Source organism: Neophocaena asiaeorientalis, unplaced genomic scaffold (assembly GCF_003031525.2).
Source record: "Neophocaena asiaeorientalis asiaeorientalis breed wild unplaced genomic scaffold, Neophocaena_asiaeorientalis_V1.1 scaffold356, whole genome shotgun sequence".
NCBI classification, from domain to species: Eukaryota; Metazoa; Chordata; class Mammalia; order Artiodactyla; family Phocoenidae; genus Neophocaena; species Neophocaena asiaeorientalis.
Window position 1 is genome coordinate 507380 of NW_020172269.1, and position 17876 is coordinate 525255.

A 17876-nucleotide genomic window follows, 5' to 3' on the forward strand; every position below is an offset into this window, starting at 1 on the left:
TTGATCAAGTCCGCCAACCTGGGGAAATCAGAGTTTGACCCCACAGAAAGCTTCAGCCCCGACCTGTTTGTTTTGTGTGCAGAACAGGCCCTGAAGGTGATTAATCCCGGGGTCCTAGGGAGGCGCCTTCAGGGGACCCCGATTTCTTGGTTTGTACTGGAATCGGGAAGCGGCAGCCCCTGGTGGGTGGTCCACTGGGCCGCCCCCTCTGCGAACCTCCTTGGGGGGGGGGGTCTGTGTTCTTGCGCAGATGGGGCAGCCCGAGGTGAGCGAGGACTGCATCCGGATGTACTTCAAGGTGAAGGGGCCGGTCACCCAGTTTCTGGGCCGAGCGCACCTGTGCAGGGCCCAGCTGTGTGCGCCCAAGTCCACCGAAAACATGGTGAGAGGCGATTCCGGGCCCTGTCCCAGCGTCCCCGCCAGCCCTGCGTGCTGCTTCCTCCGGATTTTCTTTATTGTCCTTTGGATCATGAAGCCTTGGTTGCACAACCTTGAGTGTCTTGGCGAGGTGAAGCGCACCCTTAGCGAGTTTGCCGTCCTGAAATGAATATATAATTGTCCTACTGTATTTTTCCCCTGAGAGGTTGCTTTCATTCTCCTCAAAGTTCCACGGCTTGTACCGCCGCAGTTAAAATTCCCCCACCTCCAGACGGCGTCAGGCTAGACTCACCTTAAAACGGCTTTGTTGGGAGTTGGGTGACCAGATTCTTCTTCAGTGAAGTGAGATGCCGCATTTCCCATCTGTGCTTTTCCCTGAGGGGTCTGGCTTGTGTCCTTTTGACCTCTGCCCTTTGTGTCCCCGTGCCTGGTGATGCCTGCAGCGCAGGTGGGGCGCAGGGTGGGGTGGGAGGTGGACTTGCAGGCTTCCAGGGAGGGGGCGGAGCTCCTGAGAGCTTCTGTGGGCGTCCACTCCCCCTGTTCACACCGTGGGGGCCGGGCTGTCTTCAGAGAGGCTTAATGTTCAGGGGAGTGACGGTGAACAGTGATTGATGTTCTAGTAGCAAATTTGATCTAATTGTGCATTCTTTATGTTGTTTAGGAGGAATTTGAAAATTGCGTGACTCAGTATATGAAGGCAATCAACTTTGCAAAAGGAGAACCGAGGTGAGCACAACGGAACGGCCGTTTCTAACCGAGTGTGTACAAGGCTTAGAACCAGAACTTACCAGGTGATTCTGTCTGTTTGGACGCCGGGGTTCTTGTCTTGTTTTGTTCGTGTTTTACTGCATCTATGGCTGTGGGCTCACGTCTCTAGCGCTGGAGCTGGGCCGCGTGCACACTGGACCCTTTAGCTGCATCCTCTTCCCTGTGCAAAGGTCTCTATGACCTGCAGATGCCTTTTGCCTGCTTTCTCTGTGGGAACTCGCCTTTGACCAGTCCCCAGGCACCTCCCTTTCTTGTCCTCTCTGGGGGGTTGGCATCTGGGCTCCCTCCCTGCCCTGCCCCCACCGGCCTGTGCTCCCCCTGGCAGATTGCCTGGCCCACGGCTTCGTGTCTGGAGGGGTGATTCCCCTGAAACTCCAACACAGTTTTCTACTTATTACTGCTTAAATATTATTGAAATTGTTAAGTTCGCATACAAACTGGTATTGATACAGCCTATTTAAACAGGACACAACGTTTAAAGCACATTTAAGTATAAACCCTAGGTTCATTCATTCCTTCTCCCAGTGTCGCTGTGGATGGCCTCCGCTGGCCAGCCCCTGTCGTAGGTGCTGGGGATACAGGGCCCAGCTCTGCAGACCCTTCCTCAGCGGGGACATCTGGACGGCAAGGCCCGGCCTTGAGCCAGAGGTTCTAAGGACAGTGGGTATTTCAGGGGGACCATGCCCTGGAGCCCTGGAGCCCAAGCTGTGGGCACCTTTGGGGAGGGGTCTGGTCAATGCTGCACTGCAGGGGTCTTGGGGGGACGTGCAGACTGCCTGGGAGGGACCAGGAGCCTCGGGGGCTGGTGGATGAGGGGTCTGAGTAGACCCCACGAAGGAGCAGGCAGCCTTGTCTTCCTGTTGGGCCTGGCCTGCCCTCCTCTGGGGCACAGTGGTCATCGGCAGCACCGTCCATCAGACAGCCAGCACCGCCAGGTACCTGGGTCCTGCAAGGCAGAGGTGGCCCCTCCAGAGAGGCGCCTGGGTTCCCTCACTCGGGTTCTCCTGGGGGCTCCTGCAGCCCTCAGGGAAAGGCCCAGCTTCTCGGGGCGCCCTGCTCCCCCCGCAGCATTCCTCCTCGCCCACCGTGCACTTCATCCACTCGCACGGGGACCCCACCCAAGCCGCTTCCCCTGTACTGCTCTCCTGGCTGATTCCTCCAGGCAGCCTTCCTCGATGCCCCCTGCACTTGCCCATTCTTGTCTATCCCTTGAAAGCCGAAGGAGGCCTTCCTCATTGGGTACTTTTATGGGGAGCTGATCGCTTTTCAGAATGGCCAAAAGAGTGATGCGACCTCTGGTCTGGACCCAGGAGCCCGTGGCGGGGTCTGAACTGGGGCCACCTACTCGGCTGAGCAGGGCACGTGGCTGCCTCTGGGAGGATGCTGCATCCACCCGACATGTATCTGGCAGCCAGGCCAGGGCGGCTCGGGCAGGGCTGTTGCACCTGCCAGAGACAGAGGCCCTGGGTTCCCTCAGGAAGGGGCTCAGGACGGACTGGCTCTGGGTGAGCCTCACCCACCCTCTTCTTGTGCCCCAGGTATTACTTCCTGGTGTATAATGCATCGGTCCTCTACTGGCAAATGGTGAGGCCATTTCTCAAGCCTGGGTATCATCACCGCCTGATCCCCAGCCTCTCCCAAATCGTGAGCGTGTTGAATCAGACTGAGGAGGATGACAAAGGCTGGCGGGCCGAGCTGATGCTGTGAGTCCCCAGACGCCCGGCAGACGCTGGCCGTCCCCTCCCCCCTCCTGTGACCACATCTCACACCGCAGCCCTGGCAATGCTCTCTAGCCCGAAGTTAGAATCAGGTTTTGTGTGTCTTGTCTGCACATGTTTCTAAACTCTGCAGATGGCCTCACGGTGTCCTGATCAGACAGGTGTTACCACAGGACACGTGCTTCTACTCAGAACCCAGGAAGTGGGAGCCTGTGTCATAGTCCTGGCTCGTGGTTTTGAAAATAAATAAGTTGTGAATCTAGTAGACATTCTAGCAACATACAGCTTGGCCAGAGTGCTCACGCATCCGGGTGGCCCCACTTAGGGAAGCTTGCCCTGAGCGCATAACCCCAGGGACAGACAGCCCTGCGTGGATGTCAGCAAGTCGTCCCCAGGCGCGCTGAAAGGCGCTCGATGACACTTTCCTGTATTTGGGTGGCATTGTTTGCGGCCAGTGACTTTGTGGATGCTACTGGCGGGGCCCAGAGGGTCGGCCCTGAAGTTGGAATCCAGAGCGTGCAGGCATTCCTCACCTGCTTTACAGCTCTTTGGGGAGGCTTTAACCGAAAATAAGTAAAACTATGCTCTTTCTGTAAAACACCGTTGTTTGAGTCCTTGGTAATCACAGCCAAACAGTCCCCTTTCCCTTTGCAGGCAGTGGCCGAGCTTTCCAGCCCCGGCCTCAGCTCAGTGAGCCCCATACTGGGCGTGGGGTAAGGAGCTGGCCAGTCCCTGCATCTTTCTGAAATTTGTAAAACGTGAAAATATAATAACCGGGTTATTAGGCGTTTGCAGCAGAAAATGACTTCATCCCGGTTCAATATGGACTATTTCTGTACTAACCAGGGAGCTTCTGGAGTGTTATCTACAAGCTGGAAGAAACGAGGAGGCCGCGAAGCTTTGTGCCACTGCAGCCCCCTTCATCAAGGCTAATGCGCCGCTGAAGTATCGACAAATATTTGCTCTTATGGTAAAGTTGGAATATTCCAAACTGTAGAAGGAAGTCATTTTCTTAAGCCATTGTTCAGGAAACTATGTATAAGAAACAGACAAGACCATCCACTGAGAGATACAAAAACATACATACATATGTACCAGCACGAACAGAACAAAACAAAATCTTTTCCTTCGTTGTGACTGAATATTTCCTTTTTAACAGCACTGAATTTTTTAAAAAGTTAGCAGAAAATTAGTAATTTAAGTAATTACGGCAACAGTGTGTAAAGAGCATTCATCACCTATTAATTTCATATATAGGAATCAAATTGTATAAGAAAAACTAAACATAAAGCATAATAAATGAGAAAATAATTGTTAATTACGAAATTTTACTTTTAAAGGAGGAATGTTTGTAAAATAATAGCTAAATAAAATATCTGGTCTTTCCCTAATTATTTGCTTAAACCTCTGTTAATATTCTGTTTTCATCTTATAACAGGTCCGACATGAATTAATGGATGAGCTTCAGTTAAAGGAAGAAAAGAGAAGTTCTATTAGCCTGTCTGTCACTTTCCAGATTAATGAGCTAAAAGCGTAAGTGCTTTGGGAAGGCGGATAGGCGCCGACTAGTCTCTGTGCCGGGGTGGGGGGCACACGTGCAGGGACGGTGAGGCTGGATGGCGGGCTCGGCCTTGGCTCCCTTTACTGAGAAACTCCAGGGAGGATGCCAGAGTGAGTGCAGCTCGTCAGCAGTGAGGAGGGTGGTTTTAGAAGAGAGGGACAGAGCCATGTCAGATGCTTCAGTTGGCCCTGCCAGAGGAAGCTTGAGACCTGACCATGAGCTTGAACAAAAAGAGAATAGTCGTGGGTGAGACCCTCATGGGACTGGGTGACAGTGCATGGGGGAGATTATACCCAGGTAGAGACCTGCTGTGGCGAGAGGGAAATAGATGGTAGAGAACCTGGTGTGTGTGGTGAGGAGATCCCGGTGTGTGTGAGTGAAGAGAACCCGGGGTGTGAGGAGATCCTGGTGTGGGTGCGCGAGGAGATTCCAGCGTGTGAGTGAGAAGATCCTGGTGTGAGTGGGGAGGACAGCTGTCCAGAGGGAGGCAGGTGCTGGTCTGGGTTGGATCTGGGCAGATGGGAAGGGCCAAGCCTCCCTTTCGGTGGGCTCTTGGTGTGGGACTCGTTCTGGGTACAGGGCCTGTGCACGGTGTCCTCGGGATCCGTCCTTAGTGATGGAGGGAGATAGAGCCTGGGCTGGCAGTGAGGGAGGAGGGCGTGAGAGGTCATCAGGAGAATGGAGAAGGAGAAGGTGTTACCTTAGGCCTTCTGTTCAGTGAGGACACAAGTTCATGGACTTCAGATTTTTTTTAGGAGAATTTAAAGAAATCTGACAGGATCTTTTGGTTATTTAATATTTGATTAAATCAATCTATATTCTAGAAAACTGGATAAAAATGATTTATCTGAAGATACCAACAACATTCTGAAGGATACCTATAAATGTTTAAGTTATTACAATCACCAGAACTTTCCTTCAATCAGAGAGGAAAAGTAAGTGTTTATGTTTTTCCAGTTTCACATCTATGTACACATTTCATAGCTATAGGAAAATGTGGGAAAAAAACAACACATAACCATCATTACCCAAGCAAGTATCAAGCATTGTGGAGGTTTTAGTGTATTTCTGTCTAGTCTTTTTTTTTTTTTTTTTTTTTTTTTTTTTTTGCGGTACGCGGGCCTCTCACTGTCGTGGCCTCTCCCGTGGAGGAGCACAGGCTCCGGACGCGCAGGCTCAGCGGCCATGGCTCACGGGCCCAGCCGCTCCGCGGCACGTGGGATCTTCCCGGACCGGGGCACGAACCCGCGTCCCCTGCATCGGCAGGCGGACTCAACCACTGTGCGCCCAGGGAAGCCCCCGTCTAGTCTTTTTATGTCCTGAGGCGTGTACTGTTTGGCAGCACTTGGGTTATGAAACTTCACATCATACTTTTTTAAAGTCAAATTCAACTTCTAATCACAAGTGCTTTTCAAGTTATGACACCATCTTACACCTTCTGGATAGACGCCTCACAGTTCAGCCGCAGGGGAGCGTGCCTCTCCCTGAGCAGCTCAGCTGTCAGCTCTCTGCTGCCTGAGTCCTGGGAGCTCAGAGCTCAGTCCTGGATCGGGTTCCTGGGGACTGGTAGTTGAGCCAGAGGCTGAAAGAAGGGTCTGGAATGTACCCCCAGTTCAGCTCTTTCATCAGGTTCTCTGAGTTGCTCTAACTCAGAGCAGGTCCTGCTCGTCCCGTGCCTGGGCACAGCCTCCCTGAGGGGCCCTGGGAGGTTCCAGAGGGGACCACATGACACCAGGACACCTGCCCCGCCTCCTAGGACTGCACTGACTCCACTGCAGGTCCACTCCCTGCTGGCGAAGTGGAACTTTTTTTCATATATTTACGGACATTTTTTTTCTCTCGTTAATTTTCCAATGATTTCTTTTGCCCAGTTTTTAAAAAGTAGGTTGTAAATCATTTTACTAAGGACTTGCAAAAGCTTTTTCTGTTTCAAAATTCGAGCCCTCCAATTCCAGTATAATTATCAATTGTGTCAGTAAGTTTGCTTTTTAGGTCTTTTAAAACAATTTTTGATGTACAGATGTGTTTTATTTTTATTTTATTTATTTATTTATTTTTGGCTGCATTGGGTCTTCGTTGCTGCGCATGGGCTTCTCATTGCGGTGGCTCCTCTTGTTGCAGAGCCTGGGCTCTAGGCATGCGGGCTTCAGTAGCTGTGGTGCACGGGCTTAGTTGCTCCACGGCATGTGGGATCTTCCCGTACCAGGGCTCGAACCCGTGTCCCCTGCATTGGCAGGCAGATTCCTAACCACTGCGCCACCAGGCAAGTCCCCAGCTGTGTTTTATTTAAGATAAGAATAATTTGAGCTGACGTTCATCCCCCACCATCCTGGACCAGGCTCCATTTAGACCCATCAAGGAGTCCCCACGCTTCTGGCCCAGCAGCCCGGTTGGTGGGCGCTGACCTGGCTCCCCCAGGAGCCCCGGCATGTGGCCTGCACAGAGCCAGCTGCGCCCCTGCTCCTGGCCCCCCACACCTGCCACACACCCCCCTCCCCCACCCCGCCTGTGGGCCTGTGGCTTCGCGGTTGCCAGGTTACTGCGTGGTGGCTTGTGATGTGGCTTCCCGAGTGCTCAGCCCAGCTGCTCCCCAGGCCTGGGAAGGGCGTGGCCCCTGCTGGCCTGGGTCACAGGTTCAGCCGCTTAGAGATGCTGTCTGTGGGGTCAGGTCCTCCCTCAGCCCCGAGGTTCCAGCCGTCTGTGAGGGGCCCGCTGACCCCTCCCCACCAGGGCTCCTGTATCTAGAATTCTGGGTAGAAATAAGAGTTCTGTGAGGTTAAGACCAAAAAAGCACTGAAAATCAGTGATGGCTCCCTTTGTGGCTTCTCCCTTCTTCCCTGCACAACAGGCCCAGGTGGCCGGAGCTTGGGGAGGTCAGAGGGGCTGTGGGTCTGGAGGCCCCACCAGGGTGCTTGGAGGTCCGGGCTGCACGGGTCGGGGCTGAGGGCAGGGACCCGCACCCACCCCAGTGAAGGGAGAAGGGAGGGTGCCTATTACAGCGGACAGGCTGCTTGCTTCCGGGGTGGGTGTTGGGAGATGGAGATGTTGGATAATATTCTCCTGGCTGAGAAGCATCTTTGAGACTGAAAAACAAAGCAGGCAGCTCTGTAAAGTGCAGTTAGGAAGTTCATTGTGGGGACTGACACACAGGCAGGACCGGTCTGCAGACGACAATCCAGAGGCATCCGCAGCTGTGCTCTGAGCCACCAAAAGGGGCACAGGGGACTTAAAGGAGGACTTAAAGGGGCCAGAGCTAAATATGGCACCTGACTACCAAGTGGGACTGAGGGTTTACCTCCCCTGGGGGTTCCATGACCACTATCAGCACAGGGCACTCTTCAGTTTTCATATCAGGTGAAGGCAAGGGTTAGCATTGCCGGGGCTCCTCTGGTTTGGACGCATTCCTTGTGAGTGGGAGGAAGCTGGGTCACGGTCACTAGAAGGAGGCGGGGGTGAGACTGCGGGCCTGAGAGGAGCTGACCCAAGTGCAGTCCGTGTGGTCCAGCCACAGTCAGGTTATGATGCCTGCCTCGGAAAGAGCAGGGAGGTGTTGGCTTATCCCCAAGGGAGGCTGGCATGTCTGGGGACGCTGCTGGTGGCCACTGTTGCTGGTGACCAGGGGTGCTGCTAAACACTCCACCATGTGCAGGATGGGTCCCCACCCAGCAGAGAACTGCCTCATCAAGACACGATGGTGTCAGGCTGAGAAGCCTGGCCCGTCTCCCACCAGAACCGTTGCCTTGATTCCTGCAGTTTTATATTAAGTCTTAAAATCAGGCAGTTTAGTCCTCTGACTTTGTTCTTTTTCGGAGTTGCTTAGGAGAGCCTAGGTCCTTTGCGTTTCCGTGCACATCTTAGCATCAACCTGCTGATTCCCACAAAGACCACGATTGGCACTTGGTGACTGTGAATGCTCTGGTCACAGGATAGGAAGAGCCGGCCCCAAGGAAATGTGTGTCTGTCTCTTGTCACCCCTGCCCCCCACCAAGGGCTCAAATGGTGATGCCCAGGGCTCACAGCCCCTCATCAGGCTGCACCTGCACCTGCCCTGAGTCAGTGGAAGTCCCTCCAAATCCCGTGTCAGGGCCAGAGGGGGCCGGGTTTAGGGACCCTCACCATAGGATTTCTCTTCTCTTCCATTTTATTCCTGCCACCCCTAAATGACAGCTGAAGGCTTATTCTACCCACAGGTGGGTGTTTCTTGTTGTCTCCTATTGACCCAATGCTGTTTTGTTTCTGTTTCCAGAATTCTTTTGCTTTTTGAATTAGCTCATCTTTCTCTGATCTTGAAATGTGGGGAGATCACCTCTGACTGCCTCTCAGACTTGAAGAAGATGGACAGCAAAGTAGGTGGTCAGGGACTGGGTGCACCACCCCTACTCACTGTGATCTTGACATGAAAGGCAAAAAAAAAAAAAAAAAAAAACGGGAAAGGAATTCAAAATCCCCTCACCAGGAGGGCCTAAATTGTTGTATTGGTAAATTTCCTTGCAGTCTTCTTTAAGTGCAGTTCATACAGTTGAGATGATGGGATTTTTGCAGTTTTGCATCAATAGTATCATTAATGATAAATGGACCAATTTGTCAAGAGAATATAACAATTGTACATGTATATGCATCCAACATTGGAACACCTAAATATATTAAGCAAATACTAACAAATCTGAAAGCAGAAATAGACAGCAATGCAACAATAGTAGGAATCTTTAATACCCCACTTTCAACATGGATAGATCATCCAGACAGAAGGTCAATAAGTATGTATTGGGCTTGAACTACACTTTAGACAAAATGAGCCTAATAGACATCCGTAGAACATTCCATTCAATGGAGGAAAATACACATTCTTCTCAAGCACACATGGAACGTTCTCCGGGACAGATCATACATTAGATCAGCGGTACCCAACCTTTTGGGCACCAGGGACCAGTTTCAAGTAAGACAGTTCTTCCATGGATGGTGGGTGGGGGTTGTTCAGGTGGTAATGCGAGTTCTGGGGAGCGGCCTGCCGCTCACCTCCAGCTGTGCGGCCTGGTTCCTAACAGGCTGTGGACTGGTACTGGTCCACAGACCGAGGGTTGGGGACCCCTGTGTTAGATCATGAAACAAGTCTCAACAAATTTAAGATGATTTTCTGACCACAGTGGTGTGAAACCAGAAATCAGCAACAGGAGGAAAGCTAGAAATTCACAAAAGTATGGAAATTAAACAACATACTCCTGAACAAAGAAAAAAATCAAAAGGGAAAAAAAGATTTTGAAACATAGGACAATGGAAATACAACATACCAAAGCTTATAGAATATAGCAAAAGCAGTCCTAAGAGGGAAGCCCAAAACACCTACAATAAGAAGAAAGAAAGATTTCAAATAAATGACCTATATTTATACCTCAAGGAACTAAAAACAAAAAAACAGAACAAAGCCCAAAGTTAGCAGAAGGAAGGAAATAACAAAGATCAGAGCAAAAAACAAATGAAATAGAGACCAGAAAACAAATAGAAAAGATCATTGAAACTGACAGCTGGTTTTTTGAAAAAATAAACAAAATTGACAAACAGCTAGACTAGGAAAAAAAGAGAAGAATCAGAAATGAAAGAGGAGACATTACAACTGATAACACAGAAATACAAAGGATCATAGAGACTACTGTGAACAATTATATGCCAGGAAGATGAGTAACCTATAAGAAATGGATAAATTCCCAGAAGCATACAACCTACCAAGACTGAATCATGGAGAAGTAGAAAATCTGAATAGACCAGTGAGTAAGGAGATTGTATCAGTAATCAAAAAATCTCCAAACAAGGACAAGATGACTTCACTGGTGAATTCTACCAAACATTTGAAGAAGAACTAATGCTAATCCTTCAAAAATTCTTCCAAAAAATTGAAGAGAAAGGAACACTCCCCAATTCAGTTTACAGGGTGAGCATTACCCTGATACCAAACCAGACAAAGACACTATAAGAAAAGAATATTACAGGCCAATATCCCAGATGAGCACAGATGCAAAAATCCTCAACAAAATACTAGCAAACTGAATTCAGCAGAACATTGTAAAGATCAAACACCATGGTCAGTGAGATTTATCCTGAGGTTGAAAGGATGGTTTAACGTAGGCAAATCAATAAATGTGATATATCACATTAACAGAATGAAGGGTAAATATACGATCATCTTAATAGATGCAGGAAAAGCCTTTGACAAAATTCAACATCCTGTCATGATAAAAACTCTCAACAAATTAGGTATAGAAGGAATGTACCTCCACATAACAAAGACCACATATGACAAGCCCACAGCTAACATTATATTCAATGGTGAAAGACTAAAAGCTTTTCTTCTAATATCAAGAATAAAACAAGGGTGCCCACTCTTGCCACTTCTGTGCAACGTAGTACTGGAAGTTGTAGCCACAACAGTCAGACGAGAAAGATATAAAAGTCATCCAAATCAGAAAGGAAAAAGTAAATGTGTCTCTGTTTGCATTTGGCATAACCTGTTTATACAGAGAAAACTCTAAAGACCCCACTGAAAACCATTAGAGCTAATGAGCAAATTCAGTTAAGTTGCAGGATTCAAAATCATCATCCAAAAATTGGTTATGTTTCTGTTCACTAAAAATGAACTATCTGACAGAGAAATTATGAAAACAATTCCATTTACAATAGCATCAAAAACAGTAAAAGACTTAAGAATACATTTAACCAAAGAATTGAAAGACTTGTGCACTGAAAACTAGAAGACATTGATGAAAGAAATTGAAGAAGACACAAAGAGTGGAAAAATATCCCATGTTCTTGGATTGCAAGGAAGAAAATTGTTAAAATGTCTATACTACCCCAAATCACCTACAGATTCAATGCAGTCCTTATCGCAATTCCAATGGCATTTCTCAAGAAAGAAAAAAAAATTGTATGGAACCACGGAAGAGCCAAAGCACTCTTGAGAAAGAAGAACAAAACTGGAGGCATCACACTTCCTTATTTCCAACTATACCACAAAGCTATAGTAATCAAAACATATGGTACTGGTACGAAAATAGACACACAGACCAATGGAACAGAACTGAGAGCCCAGAAATAAGGCCACACACATAATGTCAACTAATCTTTGACAAGGGCAACAAGAAAACGCTGTGCGGAAAGGACAGCCTCTTAAATGGTGCTGGGAAAACTGAATGGCCACATGCAGATGAATGAAATTGGACCCGTACCTTACACTACTCACAAAAATTAAATGGATTACAGACTTTAAGACCTGAAATCGTAAAACTCCTATATGAATACATAGGGCAAAAACTTATTGACATTGGTCTGGGCAATGATTTTTTGAATATGACAACAAAAGCAAAAGTAAACAAGTAGGACTACATCAAACTAAAAAGTGTCTGCACAGCAAAGGAAACAACACAATGAAAGGCAACCTATGGTATAGGAGAAAAATATTTGATAAGGGTTTAATATCTAAAATATATAGGGAACTCATACATCAGTAGGAAATCATCATCATCCATTGGAAAACATGGGCTAAGGGCCTGAATAGACATTTTTCCAAAGAAGATACTCAAATCGTACATGAAAAGGTGCTCAACATCATCAGGGAGATAAAATCAAAACCTCAGTGAGTATCACCCCACACCTGTTTGAATGGCTGTTATCAAAAAGATGAGATAACAAGTGTTGGTGAGGATGTGGAGAAAAGGGAACCCTTGTGTTCTGCTGTTGGGAATGTAAATTGATACAGCTATTATGGAAAACAGTAGGGAAGTTTTTTAAAAAATTAAAAATAGAACTACTATATGATCTAGCAATCCCACTTCTGTTTGTATGTCCAAAGGAAATGAAATCAGGATCTCAAAGAGATACCTACACCGCCATGTTCACTGCAGCATTATTCACAAAAGCAAGATGTGGAAACAACCTAGGTGTCTGTTGATGGATGAATGGATAAAGAAAATTGTGTGTGTGTGTAATGCAGTGTTGTTCAGCGATGAGAAAGGACATCCTGCCATTTGTGACAGTGTGGATTAATATGGAGAGTACTATGCTCAGTGAAAGAAACCAGACAGAGAAACAGAATAGCCTGGTGGTTGCCAGGGCCTGGGGGTGCAGGAAGTGGGGAGGTGCTGATCAAAGGAGACAAACTTTTAGCTTTAAGATGAATACATTTTGAGGATCTAATGTACAGTTTGGTGACTATAGTTCAGAATTTTGTAGAGTATACTTGAAATTTGGTAAGAAAGATCTTAAGCATTCTCACCAAAAAGGAAACAAAACAATAGCAATGTGAGGTGATGGATGTATTAATTCATTTGATTATGGGAATCATTCCACAATGTATATGCTTTTACACTTTACACATTTACTCTTTAAATATATACAATTTTATTTGTCAATTATACCTAAATTAAAATTTTTACATAAAAATAAAGCAGAGTAGACGTTTCAGAAAAAAACACTAGCGGACTTTCGAAGGTATAGTAATGCAAACTATCTAAAATGAAACAGAAAGGAGAAACACTAAGGAGGATATAGGGAACATCAGTGAGCTTGGGACGACTTGAAGCAGACTCTAATGTATATGTAATCAGAGTCCCTGAAGAACAGAGAAAGGAGGGGACAGAAAAAAAAATATTTTAAGAAATAATGGCTCAAAATTCTAAATTTAATCGTCTGTAAAGAGCAGGAAATTATGTACTGAGGAACAGAGAGAAGAATGACAGCAGACTTTTTGTAGGAAATAATACAAGCCAAAAGACATAAGATCAACATCCTTAAAATATTAAAATAAAATTAAAAAAAACTATCAACCGGGCTTCCCTGGTGGCACAGTGGTTGAGAGTCCGCCTGCCGATGCAGGGGACACAGGTTCATGCCCCGGTCCGGGAAGATCCCACATGCCACAGAGTGGCTGGGCCCGTGAGCCATGGCCGCTGAGCCTGCGAGTCTGGAAGAGCTTCCCCTGGTGGCGCAGTGGTTGGGAGTCCGCCTGCCGATGCAGGGGACACAGGTTCATGCCCCGGTCCGGGAAGATCCCACATGCCACAGAGTGGCTGGGCCCGTGAGCCATGGCCGCTGAGCCTGCGCGTCCGGAGCCTGTGCTCCGCAATGGGAGAGGCCACAACAGTGAGAGGCCCGCGTACCGAAAAAGAAAAAAAAAAAAAAACCAAAAAAACTATCAACCTAAAAAATCTACACTCAGAGAAAATATCTTTGAAAATCAGAGGCAAAATAAGTATTTATTAAAATATACAAAATCTGAAAGAGTCTGACTTACACTACAAGAAATTTTAAAGGACTTTTTCAGGCAGAAGGGAAATGATGCCAGGCAGAAATCTGGATCCACACAAATAGTGAAGAGGACCAGCAAGGGGAGCCACACGAGTCACACAGAGACGGGAAAATATGTAAATCTCTTGAAAAGATAATCGGCTGTTTAAAGCGACGATAATAACATGGATCAAAAGACTCAATACTGTTAAGATGTCAGTTTTCTCCAGATTGAACTGTACGTTCAATGCGATTCAATCAAAGTCCCAGCAGGAGTGTTTCAAAAATTGACAAACTGAGTATAAAATTTATGTGGAAATGCAAAAGATCTAGAATAGCTAAAAGCAGCTTTGAAAAAGCAGAACGATGCCAGAAGACAAGCACGACCTGATATAAAGGCACCATGGTTAAGACAGGGTGGCCTTGACATGGAGACTCACAGAGACTGAGGGACGGGACAGGGTCCAGAAAGAGACCCACAAACTCGGGGCCTCCAGCTTGCATGAGGTGCAGAGGCTTCCGGTGGGTGACAGAGCATCTCATCCACAAATGGTACCGGACAAGGAAACAACCACATGCGAGAAAGCGAGCATCGGCCTGCACTTCATACCGTGGACAGAAATTAACTCAAAATGCATCATAAGCCAAAATGTGAGTTAAAATGATAAAACTTCTGGGGAAAACGTTAAGAGAAAACAATAAGAGGAAACTTTGTGAGCTGTTATCTCACAAGCACACACCTAGTAGACGGCTAAACTGGAGACTGACCATCCCAGATGGCCAGGAGTGGGATGGGAAACGGCAACCCCTTGGGAAAACAGTTGAGCAGTTTGTAAAAGTAAAGTGTGTGTCAGTCACCCACCCAGCAAATCCCAGGCCCCCGCCACCCCACCGCCTCCAGCAGGACGCCCCGTCCAAACCCGGCAGGGATTCAATGAAAGAAATCGGCCAAGTTTCATAACAGAGCGTTTGTCTGAAGTTGGTGTAGTTATTTAAAAGTTCTGTGTCCAGTGAAATTAACTATCAAAGGTGAAAAACAATTTTTTTCTAGCTTTCTCATTCAAATTTTTGCATCTTTTGGAAATATTTTAAGTTTTTCTTATATATATTTGTATCATCTAATTTTTATTTGTTGAATTTCTACCTAGTACATGAATTATATTTTTAAATGGTCTTTGAAGTTAATGAATGTGCATGATCGCTTTCGTTAAAACTCTCCATCTTACACAGCAACTCCTGTGCCCCGCAGGATCCCGGGAAGCTAATTGAAATCGAATGCCTGGAGTATGAATTGGAAGCTGTAAGACTTGCAGATAAAATTAAAATCTACACCCGAGAGGCTGTGGAGGTAAGTCCTCGACTGGGAGCCGCAGCAGATGCTGAACTGTTGTGCAGGTTCCCTGGACCCTGTGATTTGACTGATGCCAGGTCTGGGGGGGTAACCTTACAGGCACGGGCCAGCCCCCTGTGCCCTGGTTTCCCACCCGTGACTGTGGCCTCTCTGGCAGGAGCTCCAGGGGCCTGGGTGGCCCTCAGCTGCCGAGGCTGGCTGCCGTCGTCCTCTGCGGCACAGAGCTGGATCCCCCACGGCTCCCAGGGCCACCTTGGCCTGGCGGACGTCTGGGTTCATGCAGCCCATTCTCTGGGCCAGGGGCTGGGGTGGGACCGTCCTCTGGCCAAGCCCTCCTGCGGCCTGTGTGGAGTGGCCCACCCCAGCACACTGATAACACTTGCCATTGGTGAATGCTGAGTCCCCATGAGAGCACTTTGCCATCCTGACTCAGGTCCAGGAAGGCACACGTTGCCCCGGCTCTAGTGCGGGGCTGTCGGCCTCGCTGGGCTTGGGAAACAGAGGGGCTCCAGTGAAGTGGTGAGGTCATCACGGGATGGGGGAGGGGGGACCTCGGGGAGGGTGGAGGGCAGGTCCAGAGGACCCGCACGAGCGTTCCTCCCTCGCTGCCCCCTTTGGAAACCCCTGACTTGTCTAGAATATTCCACTGGTATTTACTGAGGAGGCAGCTGCCTCTCTGAGGAGTTGGCGCACGGCAGCCTGGTGAACACAGTGGCAAAGTGACAGACCGTGTGAGCTCAGCGTCCTATGTAATGCAGTTAGAGCTGGTCCAGCAGCCACCACCCGAAAAGGAATCCAGCAGTCGTTTATGTTCTTTAATAAGAATCCTGCAGTTGAAAAAAGGGAACCAAAATACACTGAAACAGAGTGATGGCGGCTGGCATTTCTTTGGGGCCCAGGTGTCCGCTCCCTGGCTCAGCTCCTGGGACCCTCTCTGGAGCCCTGGAGCCGGGCTGTGCTGCCCCTCTGGAGCAGGAGAGGCAGCGTCGGCGCTGTGAGCTCTGCCAGAGGACGATCAGCTGGGCCGGGGCTCTGCGAGTTTGGGGCCACCTGGGGGATGTGCGTGTTCCCTTTGGACTTGCCCAGGCGGCTGCCCCTGCCGGCGTTGATCTTCTCGAGGGAGGTCGTGGGCTACCTGTTGGCCACGTGCTGCTGCCGGCAGGTGATGGCGCAGGGACTGCAGCGCTGTGTCCCTCTGCCTTTGTCGACCTCGGACCTCGGGCCAGGGGCCCTTCAGGGGCACCCGTTCAATGAGGCTTTGATGGACACAACTTGGCAGGCAGGAGTCACAGGGTCTGAACCCCAAGCCTGTGCTGGTCCCTGTGGCCTGGGAGCAGCATGAGGGGAGGCCCCCAGGTGCCAGAAGCCAGGGCCCATGGACATGGCTGAGCTTCGGCACCCAGGCAGCCCTGGTGGGCGCTGAGGGAGGCATGGAGCTGGTGAGGCCCCTTGCACAGGCTGAGGCTGGCCAGCGCCTGTCTGCTGGGCAGGGCATGTGGGGCACGGACTGGAGGAGCTGTTCACTGGGCAGTGGACGTAACTGGGCGTGGGCCCCATAAATATACAGGGCCAGGAGATCAGCAGCCTCGCTCAGATGGGCTCACAGAGGAGAGACGCACCCAGAGGGCGCAGAGCCCGTTCTAAGGCAGGGTATCGACCGAGCCAGGCCCTTCTAGAAAAAATCACGCAGGCCATTTCCACGGACAGACTCAGACTGTGGGCCCGGGCCCCACCTGTGGCCTCCTGGGCTCAGGGTCGGCCGGGGCTGCCCTGGCTCGCCCTGTGGTGCGCGTTTGCCCCCAGCCTCACACATGGGCCACTGTCCTTTGTGCAGACCCAGCTGAATATAGTACAGAGACTGGACACGGTGCTCCAGCGAGCTGTGCGCCTGGGCGACCCGCGGGTCATCCACGTGGTGTGTGCCACGCAGTGGAACACGTGCCTCCCGCTGCTGCAGCACGACCTGCGGCACCGTCTGCGGAAGCCACTGGCCAGCATCGCAGAGGCCCTGGAGAAGGTGGACAGGTGGCGGTCCTGGGCTATCCCCTGGGGGGAGACAAGCGGGCGGGAGACCCTTGGGGTGAGGACGAAGTCCAACTCATTTTCCCAAAAAAGTGGCAGAAAGGGCAGCAGGACTCCACGGCTCCCTGCAGAAGGGCCAGCTTGAGAGGCCGGCAGGCTGTGGGGGAGGTGTGTCTGGAGTGCAGGGGGCAGGGCCTTGCAGGGGGGAGGCTGGGGGGCACCCGGGCGGCGCCCATCTGAGGTCGAGAGGGGCCGAGGAGATAGGGCTTTGTCAGGAGGGTCCTGGGCTGCATGGCAGGGGGACGGCAGGGCACAGGCGCAGGAGGGAAGGTGGGGTGGGCGGTGAGTCAGTGAGGCCCCCCGGCTGGGGGTCGCAGCCCATGGGGGTGCTGCAGATGGTCCCTGGCAGACAAGGGGTCTGGGAGACGGGGACTTGGTGTGTGGGCAGAGAGGAGGTGTGGAGGGTCACCCAGGAGAGGCTGCAGCCGCAGGGAGGGGCGGTGGGGAGAGCTGCCCTGCCCTGTCTGCTCCTGTGATTAATTAGGGTTGGGTTTCGTCGCCTACTTGAGCCCTCGGAGCAGGGGTCTTAGCAGGGGAGCCAGGGGCCTGGTTGTCAGCCTGAGGGTGGGCAAGGGGGGTCCCCAGGGTCTCTGGTACGGTTCACTTCCTGCCAGCACCTGGGGGTCTTGGCTGTGAAGAGCTGCATCTCTCTTCAAATCTGGGATTTTTACCCATTTTAAAAAGAGTTTCTCCTTCTGGAATCCCATGGGGATGTATGACAGGCTCCTAGCCCAGCTACCGACCC

At 49.9% G+C, this 17876-nt stretch overlaps 1 protein-coding gene across 1 annotated transcript in view; it reads left to right on the forward strand.

Moving 5' to 3' along the window:
- The first annotated feature begins 250 nt into the window (after positions 1 to 250).
- Positions 251 to 17876, forward strand: part of CFAP46 (cilia and flagella associated protein 46) — an 88917-nt gene continuing 71291 nt past the window's right edge. The window contains 9 exon segments of the mRNA XM_024762160.1: positions 251 to 382; positions 1040 to 1104; positions 2685 to 2849; positions 3711 to 3834; positions 4303 to 4397; positions 5250 to 5360; positions 8672 to 8771; positions 14948 to 15046; positions 16884 to 17074. Coding sequence (XP_024617928.1) covers positions 251 to 382; positions 1040 to 1104; positions 2685 to 2849; positions 3711 to 3834; positions 4303 to 4397; positions 5250 to 5360; positions 8672 to 8771; positions 14948 to 15046; positions 16884 to 17074 — 1082 coding nt within the window.